Source organism: Mercurialis annua, linkage group LG2 (assembly GCF_937616625.2).
Source record: "Mercurialis annua linkage group LG2, ddMerAnnu1.2, whole genome shotgun sequence".
Taxonomy (NCBI): domain Eukaryota; kingdom Viridiplantae; phylum Streptophyta; class Magnoliopsida; order Malpighiales; family Euphorbiaceae; genus Mercurialis; species Mercurialis annua.
The window spans coordinates 46,310,711-46,328,661 of record NC_065571.1 but is presented as its reverse complement, the minus strand read 5'-3'; the positions used below and the strand labels follow the sequence as shown (position 1 = coordinate 46,328,661).

The 17,951-nt window shown below is 33.9% G+C and overlaps 4 protein-coding genes across 4 annotated transcripts; 1 reads left to right on the top strand and 3 right to left on the bottom strand.

The window, feature by feature from the left end:
- Window positions 1-83: 83 nt before the first annotated feature.
- Window positions 84-7,506, bottom strand: LOC126670791 (wall-associated receptor kinase 4-like). The gene is made up of 2 exons (XM_050364617.2): window positions 6,287-7,506; window positions 84-1,466 (listed from the first exon to the last, which is right to left on the bottom strand). Exons 1-2 carry the CDS (start codon window positions 6,348-6,350, stop codon window positions 253-255), a joined length of 1,278 nt encoding a protein of 425 aa, XP_050220574.1. The 5' UTR covers window positions 6,351-7,506; the 3' UTR covers window positions 84-252.
- On the top strand, window positions 7,031-10,448 carry LOC126668614 (uncharacterized). The gene is made up of 6 exons (XM_056104682.1): window positions 7,031-7,124; window positions 9,337-9,567; window positions 9,654-9,718; window positions 9,816-9,924; window positions 10,020-10,091; window positions 10,192-10,448. The coding sequence occupies exons 1-6, from the start codon at window positions 7,031-7,033 to the stop codon at window positions 10,446-10,448; spliced, it is 828 nt and encodes a 275-aa protein (XP_055960657.1).
- A 3,077-nt stretch (window positions 10,449-13,525) lies between these two features.
- LOC126666814 (17.1 kDa class II heat shock protein-like) lies at window positions 13,526-14,207 on the bottom strand. The gene has a single exon (XM_050359688.2). The coding sequence runs from the start codon at window positions 14,050-14,052 to the stop codon at window positions 13,576-13,578; it is 477 nt and encodes a 158-aa protein (XP_050215645.1). The 5' UTR covers window positions 14,053-14,207; the 3' UTR covers window positions 13,526-13,575.
- Window positions 14,208-16,571: 2,364 nt separating this feature from the next.
- On the bottom strand, window positions 16,572-17,339 carry LOC130014757 (17.1 kDa class II heat shock protein-like). The gene has a single exon (XM_056104768.1). The coding sequence runs from the start codon at window positions 17,173-17,175 to the stop codon at window positions 16,699-16,701; it is 477 nt and encodes a 158-aa protein (XP_055960743.1). The 5' UTR covers window positions 17,176-17,339; the 3' UTR covers window positions 16,572-16,698.
- Window positions 17,340-17,951: the final 612 nt, after the last annotated feature.

Here is a 17,951-nt window from a genome sequence, read left to right as displayed (position 1 = left end):
ATAGTTTCAAAAAAAAAGAACTTATTTCACATAACATTAATTAGTTATATCATTTTTTTTTAAAATAGAGTTATCAAAATGAATTTATGAGTACAACTGTAATCATTTACATATGAATGTCATCAAAATTTACAGAATTCATTTAAAACAAACCCACAACAATAATATCGATAGCTTAAACACAAATCTGTTAATTTTAAACAAAATATATAAAATATAAATTCCACACCATACTTTGATAACAAACCACAGTCAACGCCCACTTCCAATTTCGAATATAGCAGAATTCATTACACTGTCGTTCATAGCAATGCTGTTACTGGTAGCATCCATAATGAAACATGCAGATGAATTTGGAAGAGAACTTTGAGTTTCTTGCTCACATAATACATCATTCTTCTCACATGGATTTTTTGTTGTTGAGCATAAACTTCTTAATTCAATTGCCACATCTTTCATGGTAGGCCTTTCATCCCCTTTTACACTCACGCACCTTTTTGCCAACATTGACACTCTCTTAATGTCATCAGTATTCTTCTCATTTATCAGGAGATAATCCACAACTTGGAGCAACCGATCTTTTTGAATTGAAGTAACAAAATACATTGCCAAATTCCTCTCTTCTTCTATCCTCGTAAAAGATATCGGTCTCTTTCTCGTCAATAGCTCTATAAGAACAACTCCGAAACTATACACATCGCTTTTTTCGGTCAGTTGGCTCGAATGCAAGTATTCAGGATCTAAATATCCAAGGGTTCCTTGCACCAGTGTTGTCAGCTCAGTTTTGTCTAAAGGGATTAGCTTTGAAGCTCCAAAATCGGATACCTTTGCAGTGTAATTCTTGTCTAAAAGTATATTTGCAGACTTAATATCGCGGTGAATAATAGGAATAGAAGCCGAAGAATGCATATAAGAAAGTGCTTCTGCAACTTCCGTCGCTATTCTTAAACGTGTTTCCCAAGGAATTAAAATTCTTCCATCGGTACCATTGTTACTATGGATATGATCAAATAGGGTCCCGTTCATCACAAATTCATAGACCAACAATGGGACTCGAGTCTCCAAGCAGCAACCCAGCAGTTTGACAATATTTCTATGATTGATTTGAGATAGAATTATAACTTCATTAATAAATCCTTCAACTTGGGTGTCATCTCCAATTTTTGATTTCTTGACAGCGACAATCTGATTATCTGGTAGTGTACCTTTGTAGACTGTACCTTGTCCACCTTTACCTAAAATTCGGCTTTCGTGAAAGTTATTTGTTGCTTTTTTCAGGTCATTTTCAGTATATATTTTAGCTGCTTTTGTAGAGTTTGGACCGTGTTCTGAATTTTTTTGCATAAACAAGTTACCACCATTTTCTTTAAAATATTTTTCTTTAAGTTTTATAAGTCTCGCTTTTCTTAATCCAAAGTACAGCCAAGATACTGCCAAAAGAAGGACAAGGATGCCTATACTTACACCTACAAACAAAACCGTTTAAAACAAATAACAAATAAGGTTTTAGTTTAAACAATTGCAATTCTTAAATGACCAATTTAATTATTCTAATTTTTTAACTGCATTTTCATATTCACTTCTTAATTACTAAAATTCATTTTTCAGAATCGGAAAATTTACCTCCTAATTAAAAAAAAGGCTTAATTATTTAAAAACCACCCACCTTATAATTTTTTTTCATTTATACCATGACTTAGGAAAATTTTCAATTGTATCCTATTTTCGATTTTTATGTTTCATTTGTACCCCAAAATTAAATTTTTTGATAATTTAATTAATTTAAGGATGAAAATATTAAAACAAAATACATAAATGATTAACATTAACGTTTTATCAAAATATAGGTTAAAAATGAAGGAGTAAATTAAACTCTTTCTTAAAAGAAAATAGGTCAATTTAACTCATTAGGGCAGATATGAAACATAAAAATCAAAAATAGGGTACAATTGAAAATTTTCCTAGGTCATGGTATAAATAAAAAAAAGTTATAAGGTGGGTGATTTTAAATAATTAGGTCAAAAAATAAATAAAAAAACAATAGCAAAATTAAATTCTAGATTATATAATTTCAGCAATTGAAGCAAAAAAAAAAAAAACAAATTTGAAACTCAAAATAGAAAGCAAATAAGTATTGTAATGAGGTTGAAAAATTGGAAAAATTAGATAGATTTTTGACTAAATTATCGAATTGAAATAGATTTATAAATTTTAAAAGTTTTGTATAGATTTATAAAAGATTAAAAATGTTTGTCTTTTTAGCACCATTAGGCTATAATTAGAATAAAATGAAAATATAAATATATTTTTAATTTTTGCTAAATTTATCCAAAAACTTTCAAAATTTTGTAAATCTATTTCAATTTAATAATTTCTTTCTAAATTTTTTCAATTTTTTCCAATCAGTTTAATTTTCTAAATTCTTAGTCATATTTTCTTAGTTAGCAAAACTCAATTTTCAGATTTGCAAATTTTAACTTCTAATTCAAAAAATTTGAAAATAATAGCAAAATTAAACTCTAAATTTTCTACCTTTCTATATTTGAAAAAAAAAAACAAGTTCGAAACTTAAAGTGAACTGAAAAGGCAAATGGAAAATGTAATGGAAAAAAACTTACATACTTTTTAACGAAATTTTTTTTTTTTTTTTGAGAAGAAAGATTGAACTTTATTAATTAAAAGGAATTAACAAGTTCATTGACCGGAAAAGGAACTTCTCCGTCACTGATACAATCTTTATTAATAAAAACGCCCCATTTAGCTAAAGCATGTGCAACTTGGTTGCAATGTCTTCGGACGTGCTGAAACTGAATCCTCCGAGACACCGTCTCCGCCAAGCAATCATCAATAATTACTTGAATAGGATCAATAGCACTATCAGGGTGAATAAGCCTGTTGATAACATTAGATGCATCCGATTCCACAATAAGACCTTCGCTTGGAATCTCAGAAGCAATCTGGAGACCGAACAAGACCGCCTTGGCTTCGGCAACTTCTACATCAGTAATACCGCGCAAAACTGACACTCCCCAACGCAGGACTGCACCGGAGGCATCTCGACAAATGCCGCTGACCACAGCTAAGTTGTTCTGAACAGAGATAGCTGCGTCGGTGTTGATTTTAACTGAGTGCAGCGCAGGTGGGATCCAGTTTGGAGCTGCAGCAGGTCTGAGACCATATGAAGTCCTATCAGATGAGGCCTTGCTGCATGAAGCTAAATTAACGTGTTGGAATAGTAGCGAAGGGGCCAATCTGTTGTTCCCAAACACTATATTGTTCCTATCGTTCCATATCGTCCACATGCTGAGAATGAAAGTACTAAGGTCCTCCGTTTTCAACGAGCTGAACATTTGAGATAGCCACTCAGTCATCGTCCTGCAATTATAGGAATCTACACGCAAGCTGAGAGGAGATAATAACCACAAACCACGCACACCATCACACTCCTTGAGAGCATGAATCTGATTTTCCTCTACTAACCTGCACCTCGGACATATTTTGTCGGCCTCAGCTATCCGGGTAGCAAGATTTACGTTACAAGGTAACGAGTTATGAACTATTCTCCAAAGAAAATGGCGCACCTTAGGAGGGACCGGACACCTCCAAATCTTACCCCAAATGTCAGGACCTGGTGAGTTCGAAGATGAAGACGCATGGTGCTTGTTCATCAACTTACAAGCTTGGTGATATCCGGACTTCACAGAGTAAAAACCGTTCTTGTTAGGAAACCAGAATAACTTATCCGGAGGTAGTCTTCTACTAAGAGGGATCTTGATGATATTAGCCACATCGGTAGGAGAGAACGAGTTAACAAGCTTCACTTCATCCCAGCGACCATTAGCAATAAAGTAACTCACCAAGCAATCCGTAGGAACAAGCAAGCTGCCGACGGGTTTCATGAATGCTGTGGATGTGATCCAGTTGTCCTTCAAAGCTTTCACAGATTCTCCATTCCCAATTCTCCAAGCTAACCCAGAATCAAGAACCGTTTTGCCCTCCATAATACTCTGCCACACGAAGCTAGCACGACGACGCAACCCCGCCTGAGCAAAGTCCATAGTCGGATGGTATTTTGCCTTAAAAACTCTAGCACACAAAGAGTGCGGGTTTTGTAATAACTTCCATGCTTGCTTAGCTAACATTGCAAGATTGAAAGCTCGAAGATTTCGGAACCCAAGACCACCCTCCTTCTTAGGTTTGCAAATAGAATTCCAACTCACCCACGGAATCTTTTTCTTGTCATCAGACCCGCTCCACCAATATTTTGAGATAATACTTCTCATCTCATTACAAAACGAGATCGGAAGGGCGAAGCAACTCATTATATATGTTGGGATGGATTGAGCAATCGACTTAATAAGGACTTCTCTCCCTGCCTTAGATAAAAATCTTTCTTTCCAACCCATAATTCTTTTATGAAGCCGATCGCGAAGAAAAGCGAAAATGGGTTTTTTAGAGCGACCTACCATGGTTGGCATACCAAGGTACCTCTTGAATGAATTAACCATGCGAAAACCCAAAATTTCCTCCAACGCAACCTTGCTCTCCAACCCGACTCCATCACTAAAGAACATTTCTGATTTGTCAGTGTTGACAACCTGCCCAGACGCACGTTCATATGCCATAATTATGCGCTTTAACGCTCGTCCTTCACGCACAGATGCTTTAATGAACAAAACGCTATCGTCAGCAAAAAAGAGATGGTTGATTCTGGGGCCGCCTCTGCAGACTCTACCCCCTGAAAGCTCCTTATCCCGAACACCTCTACGCAGGATAGCCGAAAATCCTTCCGAACAAAGAAGGAACAAATACGGCGAGAGGGGATCTCCCTGACGAAGACCGCGCTGCGGAATCAACAAGCCAAACGGGGAACCATTAGCCAAAAACGTAAAAGAGACAGTTGAGATACAGGCCATAATTAAATTAATAAAATGGCTAGGGAAACCGGTTTTTTCCATAACCAATTTTAGAAAACTCCATTCAACCCTATCATATGCTTTACTCATATCCAACTTAAGCGCGACAGTCCCCGCTTTTCCTTGCGAGCGCTTAGCCATCGAATGGAACATTTCAAACGCAATCATAGCGTTGTCTGTAATTAATCTGTCTGGCACAAACGCACTTTGGGACTCGTCAATAATATCTGATAGCACACCCTTCAACCTATTTGCTATGACTTTAGCAATAATTTTATAAATGACGTTGCAGAGACTAATAGGACGGAGATCCTTCATTGACTCAGGAGCTGCCGTCTTCGGAATCAACGTGAGGAACGTGTGGTTCACTCTGCTCGGCATCATACCCGTGCGCAAGAAATCAAGGACACACCTCGTAACATCTCGACCAATCACATGCCAATACGAATTATAAAACAGGACAGGCATACCGTCAGGACCCGGAGCCTTAAGAGAACCCATTTGCTGCAGAGCTATTTTAATGTCATCTTCCCGAAAGGGTCTTTGCATCTCGGAAATTTGGTCTGCTGAAAGAACCGTGTCAATACAATCAATAACCACCGATTGGTTTGTGGGATCGGAAGTGGTGAATAGATGACGAAAGTAATCCTCAATCACAGCATTCACCTCCTTACCGTTACGCCAACTACCACTGCTGTCCCGAATGCGATGAATCGCATTATTCTTCTTTCGATTGGATGCTTTATGGTGAAAGAATTTCGTGTTGCGGTCACCTTCCCTAAGCCAATCCGCTCGAGAACGCTGCTTCCACATGATCTCTTCTTTTGAGAGGAGGTCGTCAAGTTCAGCTGATACCATGCCCGCCCTCCTATAATTGGCCTCACATCCAATACTGGACTGAATAACGTGCAGCTCTGCCAACTTCTCTTTGAGCTGTTTTGACAGGTTACCGAAATTATTATATGCCCAGGATTTAAGATGAGCACCACAACCTTCCATCTTGGTCATAAAATCCAAAGAAGAGTCATTGTTTTCCCCCCACGCCGAGACCACCACATCGTCGAACTGTTCGTGAGCCATCCACATTTGTTCAAACCGATAAATCCGAGCAGGCTTACTCCCCATTTGAGGCGGAACCGCAGTGGTAAGCAACACAGGATTATGGTCAGAACTATATCTCGTTAAATGAACTACCTTCCAGCCAGGATACACCTCCTGCCATCTCAGATTAGCAAGAAATCTGTTCAAGCGGATTTGAATGAGATTGTCATCCTTACGTCTGTTAGTCCATGTAAACTTGCCTCCAGAATACATTTATAAAAAGTCAAAAAAAAATTCATTTTTGGCTAATGTTCTGAATAAACATTCACCTTTTAGTCCTTTTTTATTTGCACCCTCACGTTGTAAAATTGTCGATTTCACCCAAATCCGCATCTTTGATTTCAATTCCACCCTCAAATATCAATTTCCACACCTTTTGGTTTCAATTGCACCCCCGAGCATCAAATTGACTTCTTTTTCAATAATGCATATTTTAATAAATATTTTAGATAATCACTAATGTTATAATTAACACAAAAAAAACTCATCTTTCTTAAAATTTAAAAACAAACCAAGCATATTTATTGATAAAAAGTAAATTTTAAATATTCATCTCAAATTTTATACTTGTCCCGTTTAAATCTATATAATCAATATTTTTTAATTTATCCTAATTATATAGATATATAGTTCTTTATATATATATATATATGTGTGTGTGTGTGTGTGTAATTATTTTTAAATTTTATTAAAACAAATAAAATTAAATAATCTAAACGCAGCATCAAAATCTACTGCCTTTGTTGAATCCTCGTTGATAGCCCCCTCTACCACCAGTCCAGCAGTGGACAGAGTGTTAGAGTTCGCCTGAGAAGACGAACCTGGATGAACCCTATCTGGATTCGTCCTCAGATGAACGCGGGTTCAAAGAACACGCGTTCTTCATCTGAGAAGACGTATCACTTTTGAGTTAGTCTTCTCAGACGTACCCGTGTTCATTTGAGGACGAACCCACATGTGGTTCGTCCTCAGATCTGATGACCTGAGTTGGGTTCATCCTTAGAAGAACCTTGATGGGTTCGTCTTCTCAAATGAACTCTAACACTCCGGCCACTACCGGAGTGGTGGAGAGCAAGGCTGTCAAAGTGGAGGTGGTGGATTCCGGAGGTTTAAATTATTTATTTTAATTTTTAATAAAATTTAAAATTAATCTGTAATTATAATTAATTAGAAAATATTAATTATATATCCAAATTTTGGAATTAATCTTGTTGAGTCAAGGAGGCGAAGTCAATTGAAGGCGATCTGGATTTTTATAGAATAATAATATTTATTTGTATTAAATAAAAAATTATTAATTAAATTTACAAGTTTTTTAGGAATAAAAGTTTTTTATTTTAAATATAATATTAATGAATAATAGCCTAAAATAAAATTCAGTTCAGATATCAATGAATTATTTCTCAATGGTATAAGTGTTTCAATTTTTCTCACAACCATTTTCTTCTCTCCCACTTTTAAAAAAACAAAAAAAAATCAACTTTTCTTAATCCAATGTAATAAAGTATGAAAAAAATAGACAATTAGATAGATTTACCAAGAACGATTTGTTTGTTTAGTTGTTGATTCTTAGAGCAACCATGTCCGCCTATTTTACCATCTCCGTGAAGACCCTTAGGGCAAGAACATGTGTAATTTCCAATTGTGTTCTTACAGGACTTCTTTTCCAAGCATCTATTCAAATGAGGATCCAAACATTCATCAACATCTGAACCAAATTAAAAATTATCGATAATGAAAAACAAATGAAGATCATTGCTCAAATATAATTAGAAAAAGACCATCTAGACATATCAGTTTTATTAAGGGCATATTTAGAGCTGTTGTAAAGAGTCATTAAATCATTTGTAGATTGTTTTTCAAATTACCTAATTTTTAATTTTTGTTAATTTTTTTTACTTAAATAATGAAATCATTCAATTAATTAAGTCTAAACATGAAATTAAATTCTTTTTTATTCAAAAAAATACAAATAATTCCTTTATTTTTAAAAACTAACTAAAAACCATAATCAAATTAACACTAATTTAAATTTTTAATTAATTTAACTAAATTTAAATAAATTTTAAAAATATACAATCAATATATGCGAGACATGAAGAATGTTTTAAACAAATTTCCAAACGCAAAAGACGTTAATTTAATTTTTCAGGGTACAATTGAAAAACAAAAATGCAAAATAGGGTAAAATTGACAAATTTTCAACGTCAGGGTATGATTGAAAAGGGGCTAAAAGGTCGGGGTTTTTTAAGACATTAGGCCTAATTTTTTTGTTAGAAATTTGTACCTTGATTTTTCTTATGATTGGATTCCATCTATGGGTTCTTCGAGAGGATTATTATTAATTTGGAATCATGTGTTGTTATAGAATATTGTTATCTCTAAGGGTAATAGATGGATTGTCATGGATTTTGATCTTCAAAATTTTTGTTGTTGTCATATTCTTTTATATGCAAGTAACTATGTTGTAGAGAGATTGTTGTTATGGAATGATTTGAGTACCTTATTGAGCTTTATGGGTTCAGTTATTATCAGTGGAGATTTTAATGAAATTTTGCTTTAGAAGGATAGGCTGAATGTGTCGGGGTGTTCACCTTCCATGTTAGCTTTTCGTGATTCTGTTAACAATTCAGAATTCTTGGAATTACCTATGTAGGGTAGATTATTTACTTAGCGAAATCCCTATTCGAAATCGCGGATTAACAGATGTTTGGTCTCTGATGCGACAGGCGTTTTATAGCCCCGTATGTCTTTGACTGTCTTGTTTGGGGGCCATTCAAACCATATTCCAATTTGTTTTCATTTAGACAATATTTTTAATTCAAAACCTTTTCGGTCAATGTTTGGTGGGAGCATGAGAATTTTGCTAAATTTGTTGAGGATAGTTGGGTCTCGGTTTGCGCAAATTTTTCTTAATATTTTCAGTGATCGGAATAAGAGAGTCAAAGATCTTACAGGTGAGATTTTTTTGTTGGAAGTCTTAGCTAATATGAACCCGTCAATTGAAGAGGAGAAGTTGCAGATTATGCAGCTTAAATTTTATCTCTAGTCAGCTAAAAAGCGGGTTGAATCTTTATGGGTACAAAAATCAAGATTTAAGTGGAATGCAGAAGGAGACAGAAATACAAGTTTTTTTCTTAGTGTAACTTCCAAACACTGTAGAAATAATCACATATCATATATTAAAGTCGATGTAACTTGTTCTCTGAGCCCAATCATATTAGATTCTTCATAGGAGGTTTTTTAAAAAATCTCTGTATAGTCGAAAGGATAGTGTCGGGTTTGACTTATCTAGGCTGAATTTTTTTGTGCATTTCAGAGGAGGAAGCCGATTCTATGGTTGTTCCTTTTAATGATTCAAAAAATTTCAGAGCTCTTTCTTCTTGTGGGGAAAGGAAGGCTCCGGAACCGGATGGTTTTAATTTTTATTTCTATAGGCGTACTTGGTCTTTTATGAAAAAAGCGTTCCATGTTAAGGAATTCCATAATTCAAATGTCATCTCCAAAGATGTTAACACTTCTTTCATGATTTTGGTCCCTGAAGTGGCAGGTTTGGCGAATATTAAGGATTATATACCCATTAGCTTAGTAAATGGTCTCTTTAAACTTCTTTTGAAGACTCTTTTTTTATATTAGCTCCTTTGCTAACTAAGATGGTTTTAGATAGTCAACATGCTTTCATGAAAGGTATAACCATTCTGGTTGTTATATGATAGCTAATGAGATTATTCATTTTGCAAATATGAGGAAGAAGAAGCTACTTGTTCTTAAACTTGATTTTCACAAAACTTTTGACAGCATTCATTGGGACTACTTGCTTTCTGTTATGAGTTGTATGAAATTTTCAAGTTAAGTGAATGGATGTCTATGGGTCTGTCCACGGCGACTACAGCAGTTTCAGTTAATGGTAGTCTAATTGATCTAATTAATTTGAGGGGAGGTGTTCGTCAGGGTAACCCGAATTCGCCTTTTCTATTTGTGACTGCTACGAGTGGTTGAAAGGCATTCTTGATAGATCATTTGGGGTCTACGATGGTTATTCTTATGCAGCAGATCATGAATCTATCTCACTACGTTAGTTTGTGTATGATACTTCGAACACTAATTCTTCCTTTTGACTTAGAGCAGTTAATGAATTCAACTCAGATTCTTCGAAGTTATGAGTTAATTTCAGGATTGACTATTAATTTTTATAAAAGCTCTATTTTGGGTATTAATGTTACCGAGGATGATCTGTTAGTAGCGGCAGAAATGGTTGGATGTAAGGTTGATTTCATTCCAATTATGTATTTGGGTTTACCTCCGGCTACGTTTAAGCTTCCGTGTGGAGCCTGGGATCATGTGGCGGAGCAATTTAAATCTTATTTGGTTTTGTGGAAGAGTATTATGTTTTCTCCTGCAGGTGGGAGAACGAATAGTAACAATAAATAAATATATTACACAAAAAGAAGTATCAAACATAAAAATTAAATTAGTTCAATGGTTAAATGTTAACCAAATGTTGACTGTGGTGTGAGTTTGACTCCCACTCTTTTTATTTTTATTGGAAAGTGAAAAAGGAATAACCTTTTAAACCTTGTTTAACCGAATACGGGTCATGCGGGTCAACGGTTACCCGACCGGTTCAACGGATTTAAAGAGAGTTTACAGCAAAATGGGTTTTATAGATATTTAGACCCGATTCCTTTTCTGGTTCGCGGGTATTCCGCCAGCCGAGTCGGGTCTGGCGACCATGCTTGAATGTTCAACACCCTCATCAGTTTCATATTATTTGCAGTGGCAATCTAGTTATTCCGCCCACATCCACATTCTGACCATTCTCCACAGGCCAAAGCAGACCAGATTCGAGAAGCTGTTTTTCTTCCATAATACTTTACCACGTATAACATAATTTATAATTTGATATCCCTTATTTGAAAAATTCTATTTAAAGGCTCCTCATTTTCAATTATATAAACAATCAGAGGTTTATGTTAGTTGTTTGTACCAAATTGTTAATAGAATTGAATGTAATATACCAATCGTTAACGGAAGTGAAAGTGAGATACTACATCTCTTTACAAGTGAGTATTAAACCATTAATGAATTTAACACAAGACCATAATCATTAACGGAATTGATAAAAAAGAGGTTATTATGTAAAAGAATTATAAAAAATATCACACTGTAAATTATAATATATGTGTAGAAGTCTCACACCAATTTACTTTAAAGTAATTGTATGTACATATATCTTATAATGGGATAAAAATTAACATCTATTTAATTTATAACTTTTAGATGGAGTATATAACATGGGGTATGTTTTCCATGAAAATTCCATGTCTCACTTTTTAGGCAAAACCCATGCTAAGGTCCTCGTACTATACCATTTTTATTCCGAAAACCCCTACTCCAAACTTGCTCACGTACGAGTCCATGTACTTTGCAAAATCGAATTTTAACACCCTTAATTGGACGGAATTTGGCAAGTGTGCCTCACTCTCCGTTAGTTAACAGAAAAATATGACTTGGCATTTCTTTCCATATGTTGAGGTCTACGCGGCATCAATTTTAAAGACTTATCTCATATAAAATTATAACTTAATAGAAAAACTGTAAAATTAAATAAGTTTGATGGCAAAACTATCATTTGACCATCATCTTCTCTCCCAATTTTAATTAACAAACTCTGAGATTTTAATAGACGTCGTTTTTCTTTCATGGACCCATCCATCGCCAACTGCTTCTCCTTTCTTGAACCCATCTATCGTTGTTCTCCTTTCCGCAACCAGAATCGTTAACCAAAATTCAAAATTGAAATGTCTGAATGTGTTCTTGGTCGATTTTTAAAATTACCACATATGATAAGCTCATTTCGACATTTCTTTTGAATCCGTTTTTTTTTGGGAGTTGTTTGGTCTGTTTCAACTCCAACTTTCTTTTGTTTATTTTTACACCATAATTATAAATATGCAGTAATATTAGGTTTCAAGTTTTTGCACTACAACATTAAAGTTTGTTGGGGATTGGAGCTATGATGTTTGAGATTTCTTGAATGAATGATAATGATTACATGTGAAGAAATAAGCTTGACTTCCAATTTTTTTCTTCTGTCTCAATAAAACAAGAATTAAATCTGATTTTCAGATGAAGAAATCAGAAACAGATCTTTATTCATTGATGTACAGAACACATGAGAGGGTTTCATAAATGGTTACCGGGTTTTGAGATTATAAAAGAAGATTTAAAATGGGTTTTATTAAAACAGAGTGAATTATAGGAATTAAGATTTTGTTGGGATAAAGATGAAATAAATAGTATTATGTTGAAGTGGAAATTTACAGGTGAAGAAGATGAGGTGAGGAAGAAAGGGAAAAATTAAGTTAGAAGTCCTTATATTTTATGTATATTTTATCCATTAGTTTATAAGGGTGAAAAGTTAAAAAAACCAGGCGATTTTATTTTACACTCTCACATAACAGCGAGTGAGGCACACTTGCCAAATTCCGTCCGAATAAGGGTGTTAAAATTCGACTTTGCAAAGTACAGGGACTCGAATGTGAACAAGTTTGGAGTAGGGGCTTCCGGAATAAAAATGGTATAGTACGAGGGTCTTAGCATGGGTTTTGCCCACTTTTTAGCCAGAAATGTATGTGTTGTAATACTAATTGTTGACCTTTTAATAGTATTAAAATTTGGAACACAATTTCATACAAATTACAAAAAATAATAAAATGTCAATACACGCAGGTTATGTAATTGTTGACCTTTTAATATTATTGGTGAACTTTTTTATACTCCCTCCGTCCCGTTTAAGAAGGGACAAATGAGTTTTGCACAAAAATTAATAAAATAAGACAATATTTTATTTTGTCATGTCTACCCCTATTTATTAGTATAGTTTCTCCTAATAATAGTATAGATTTATTGTAACTTAAGTTGCATTTAATACATATTGAAATAACTAAAGGGATAAAAGTGGAAGTTCAATATAAATTGGCACAGAAAACACGATATGGCCTTCTTAGATGGGACAAATAAAAATGGGATATGTCCCTTCTTAAACGGGACGGAGGGAGTAACTATTTTGCTTGTAACCCATATTACCTTACGACAATAGTGACAATTAATATTTTTATTCAAATTAAATTTGTTAAATAATTTATAATTTCCAGTACAGATATAATCTATAAACAAAATAATTTCATACATCCAGAATTATAAGAAAATTAAGATACATTTCATCAAAAAAATTATTATCAATACAAAATATATAATTTTTTACTCCTTTTTTGTTAATTTTTTTCCTAATCGTTGAGTAAATAAGGATGCTTCAATTTAGATATGTCCCTGTTCTAACCATTGTTTTTCACTTATGATTAATTCCCTTATTTTGCAGACATAATTAGAGATAATCAGAACATCTCTACAGCATCTTAATTCATAATTTCTTTTTCAATTTTACGAATGCATCACTCAGAAACAGCATAAACAAACCCATTAAACAACTGATAAAAACAGAGACATAAACTAAATCCATATTTATTCATAAAAACAGAACACAAATTAAAACATTTCAAGCAATTTTAACTTCAATAGTCTTAGGCTTCTTCGGCTGCGGCGGCGGCAATTTCTCGATCGTGACGGTCAAAACCCCATCTTGACAAGCAGCAGAAATAGCTTCGACATTAGCATTCTCCGGCAACACAAATTTCCTCATAAACTTACCAACTCTCCGCTCCATTCTCACGTACTTAGCACCTCCTTCTTTCTCTTCTTCACGCTTCCGTTCACCGGCGATCAACAGCACATTGTCGTCTTCCACCTGCACTTTGATATCACCCGACTTCAACCCCGGCATGTCTATGATGAACACATAGGAATCTGCAGTCTCCTTCACGTCAGCTGGTGTGGAGGCCATTGCCTTTGCATCTCTTACGTAACACCGTGTCGGAGCGTTCAGCGACTTGTCGGAGTCATCGCCGGTGACGTCCATCATGTGGTGGAGGGTTTGGAAGAGAGGTGCATCGATGCCCATTAGCCTCAAATCCATTTTTTTTCTTGGGTTGAGATTGTTACTTGATTGGCTTGAGATTTATTTTTTTCGCTGAAGATTTTCTTCTGGTTGTTTATGATGGAAGATATGGGTGGTGATGGGCCATTTATAGGTGATGAAGAGGATGTTTATGGAGAGAAAAATCCAGAATTTTCAGGAGGTTCTGAAGCTGCACTAGCTGTGGGCTCGGAATGTTATGGAAGAATGTAGAAGTTTTTTAATGGTAGAAAGAATAAAAAACTCCTGAGGTTTTTTTTGAAAGGGCACTTAAGTCCTTTATTTATTTTAGGCAAAAGGTACAAAAAAAAAAACCCTTTCAAGTTTTCTCAAAAATACGAATCATCCCTTAAACTTTTTTGACACAAAAAACCCTTATTGTCTTTAAATTGAACAAAAAAGTCCCTCCGTCCATGACTTTAACTAACAGACATTAAGTAGCTCACGTAGGGATAAGATTCAAATACACTCTTAATGTTTAATATATTTTCTAATTTTATATTTCTTATTTTTTTTTATATTATTTCACCCTCTTCTTTCCAATTAACTCTAATTAATTTTTTTATTAAAAAAAATTAAAAAAAACGACCTTCGCTGCCCAGAGGCAAACAAACCTTTAAAGGTTTGTGCCTGTTTGTTACAGAACTTCGAAATTTTGTAACACAGACCTTTGTCTGTGTGTAACAGACCTTTTAAGGTATGTCTGTTTGTAACAGACCTTTTTATACCTTTTGTCATTATTTTATTTTATTTTTAAAATCTTCAATGTTTTTAATGTAGTGCAAATTACCCCAACGTTAGCCTCTGTAAGTCATAAAATGTTAAGTTTTTTATGTGTAAATAAATAAAATTTAAATAATTTAATTTAAAATCTTAGAATATTTCCAATGTAATATTAAAATGAGGTGTTAATGCTATAATTTAACATTTCATTTTTTTAAAAAAAATCTAATACAATGCTATAGTTAATGCTAAATTTAGCATATACTATATCATGTGTTAAATTTAACACCTACTATAGCATATGTAGGTCGTTGGGCGGCCGGAAGGTTGCCACGAGTAAGTAAGTTTGGGGTTAAATTTTAACAACCAATATCAATTTATTATTAATTACAGTTTTACCACTATTAATTCTTTTTACATTTATTATTTTAACATATTATTTTTTTTAATAAAAAATTAAATTTGTGCTTCCTCTATTCATTTTTAGAATCTCGATAGATTAATTTGTTTAATAATAATTAAACACACTCCAATATAATAAGAAAATATATGATTAATTATTTTTTATATAATCCGTCGATTTTTTAATAAGGTGTCTCCACAAATATATTGTAGTGTTTTTCGATTTAATTGACCATAAATAAGATTTGTTAAATAAAATTTTATTAAAAAGACTTATTAGTATATCAAATATGACAAATAAACTATTAATTAAAATATTAAAATATGTGATTGAAAAATAATAAATAAAGAAGATAATAAATAATCATCATCGTAAATAATTATAACATTTTTTTTGCATTTTGCGTTGAAGATAAAATTCAAATGTTATGCTAAATATAGTAATTTTGCTATTTTTTCATGCTAAATTAAACATAAAAATAACACTTCATCGGAGAGCTAGTTTCATGACTAAACACCATTTTAAAAAAAGAAAAGATATAGAAATGACCCTATTGCTATCAACGAGGAGCAAAAATGACCTTGATATCTAGAAAACTAATATTTAAAGCCCTATTAGACAGAGTTAAATTACTACTAGAAACATTTATTAAAAAACGGTATTCACCGTCGTACCAAAGTCTATTATAAACTCAACAATTAGCAACGGCGTAGCTACGAATTACCAACAAAATCAAGAAATTTTTATTATCGCCGGATTTCCAACATGTTAGATTACCAACGATCCTTGGCACCTTAATTTACCGACAGATAGTCCGTCGGTAATGTAAACAATGAAACGATGTTCTCATTTTCATCATTACCAACTGATATGCATTTATTACTTCCAACATTTTGAATAAGTTATTCTTTTAGTTAATTCTCACAGTGGATGATTATGTTAACCATCTAAAAGATGTCCAGTTACATCATGAGAAAAGAAATATACTTTTGTAGATGTTAAGTAACATTTTGATGACCATCTCAGTTTTAAGTTGATTAAGAACTATACAGAAAATGCAGCACTGAATTGGCGATTGATTTGCAGATTGATTTGCATATGCAGAACAGCATGTATAGGAAAATTAAATGCACAAATATATACGAGTATCTAAAAGAATAAACCAGACTTTTTAGACTCCAAATGGAAAACACAATTGGGTAAAACTAAACTGAATGGAAACAAAATAAAGAGCTAAAACACATAATAATGACATGAGAAATTTGCTCAAAAAATAAAGTTTTGAAATTCATCATAGGCGTTACAGCGTCTGATCAGTTCATAAAAAAATTTAATCTTACGAGTACATTCATTTCCACCACGTAACATGAAACCAAACATCTCATAAAAAATATAACAAAAGCAGAGAAATATCAATTAAAATTTCAAGTAGAACATTACAGTTAAAAGCAGAGACATCACAATAAACCAGATACATTCTCAATCATTCATCATTTTCCAGTAACACAAAAATTAACATTTCAAGCAATCTTAACTTCAACAGTCTTAGGCTTCTTCGGCTGCGGCGGCGGCAGCTTCTCGATCGTGACGGTCAAAACCCCATCTTGACAAACAGCAGAAATAGCTTCGACATTAGCATTCTCCGGCAACACAAATTTCCTCATAAACTTACCAACTCTCCGCTCCATTCTCACATACTTAGCACCTCCTTCTTTCTCTTCTTCACGCTTCCGTTCACCGGCGATCAACAGCACATTGTCGTCTTCTACCTGCACTTTGATATCACCCGACTTCAACCCCGGCATGTCTATGATGAACACATAGGAATCCGCAGTCTCCTTCACATCAGCTGGGGTGGAGGCCATCGCCTTCGCATCTCTTACGTAACACCGGGTCGGAGCGTTCAGCGACTTGTCGGAGTCATCGCCGGTGACGTCCATCATGTGGTGGAGGGTTTGGAAGAGAGGTGCATCGATGCCCATTAGCCTCAAATCCATTTTCTTTCTTGGGTTGAGATTGTTAAATCTGATTGGCTTGAGATTGTTTGTTTTTGCTGAATGTGCTTTTTTTCTATTGTTGATGATGGAAGATGGGGGTGGTGATGGGCGATTTATAGGTGATGGAAGAGGATGTTTATGGAGAGAAAATTCCAGAATTTTCAGGATGTTCTGAAGTTGCAGTAGCTGTGGGACCGGATTGTTGTGGAAGAATGTAGAAGTTTTTTAACGGCAGAAAGAATAAAAAAAACTCCTAAGTTTTATTGAAAGAACACTTAAAACCTTTTATTTGTGGCAAAAAGTTCATTTTAGCTTTTGAGGTCGGACCAAAAGAATTGATAAGATCCTCAGGTCGAAATCTGCTCATTTTGATCCTTAAAACTGTATAAAATGGTTCACATCATATCAAAATACTTACCAATTTTATATTTATAGCATTTTTAACCATTTACGTCCTTTTCTTCATTTAAATATCTATAATTAAATAACATTTAAATGAAAATGTTTATTAAAACAATCGAAACTCAATTAAACACTTCAAAATTTAATTAAACACTTCAAAATACAATTAAACAAATTAAAATTCAATTAGACCAATCAAAATTTAAATTAAATATAATTAAATTAATTATTTCTATCGCCTGCTTTTTCCCATCTCTAATTTCAAATTTAATTAAACAAATAATTTTTTTTGCATCAGAAAAGACGAACGGATCGCCGTGGGTCTATTCTTTCCTCACCGAAGTGAAGAGCAGACCCACGAGGTTTGTTCACTT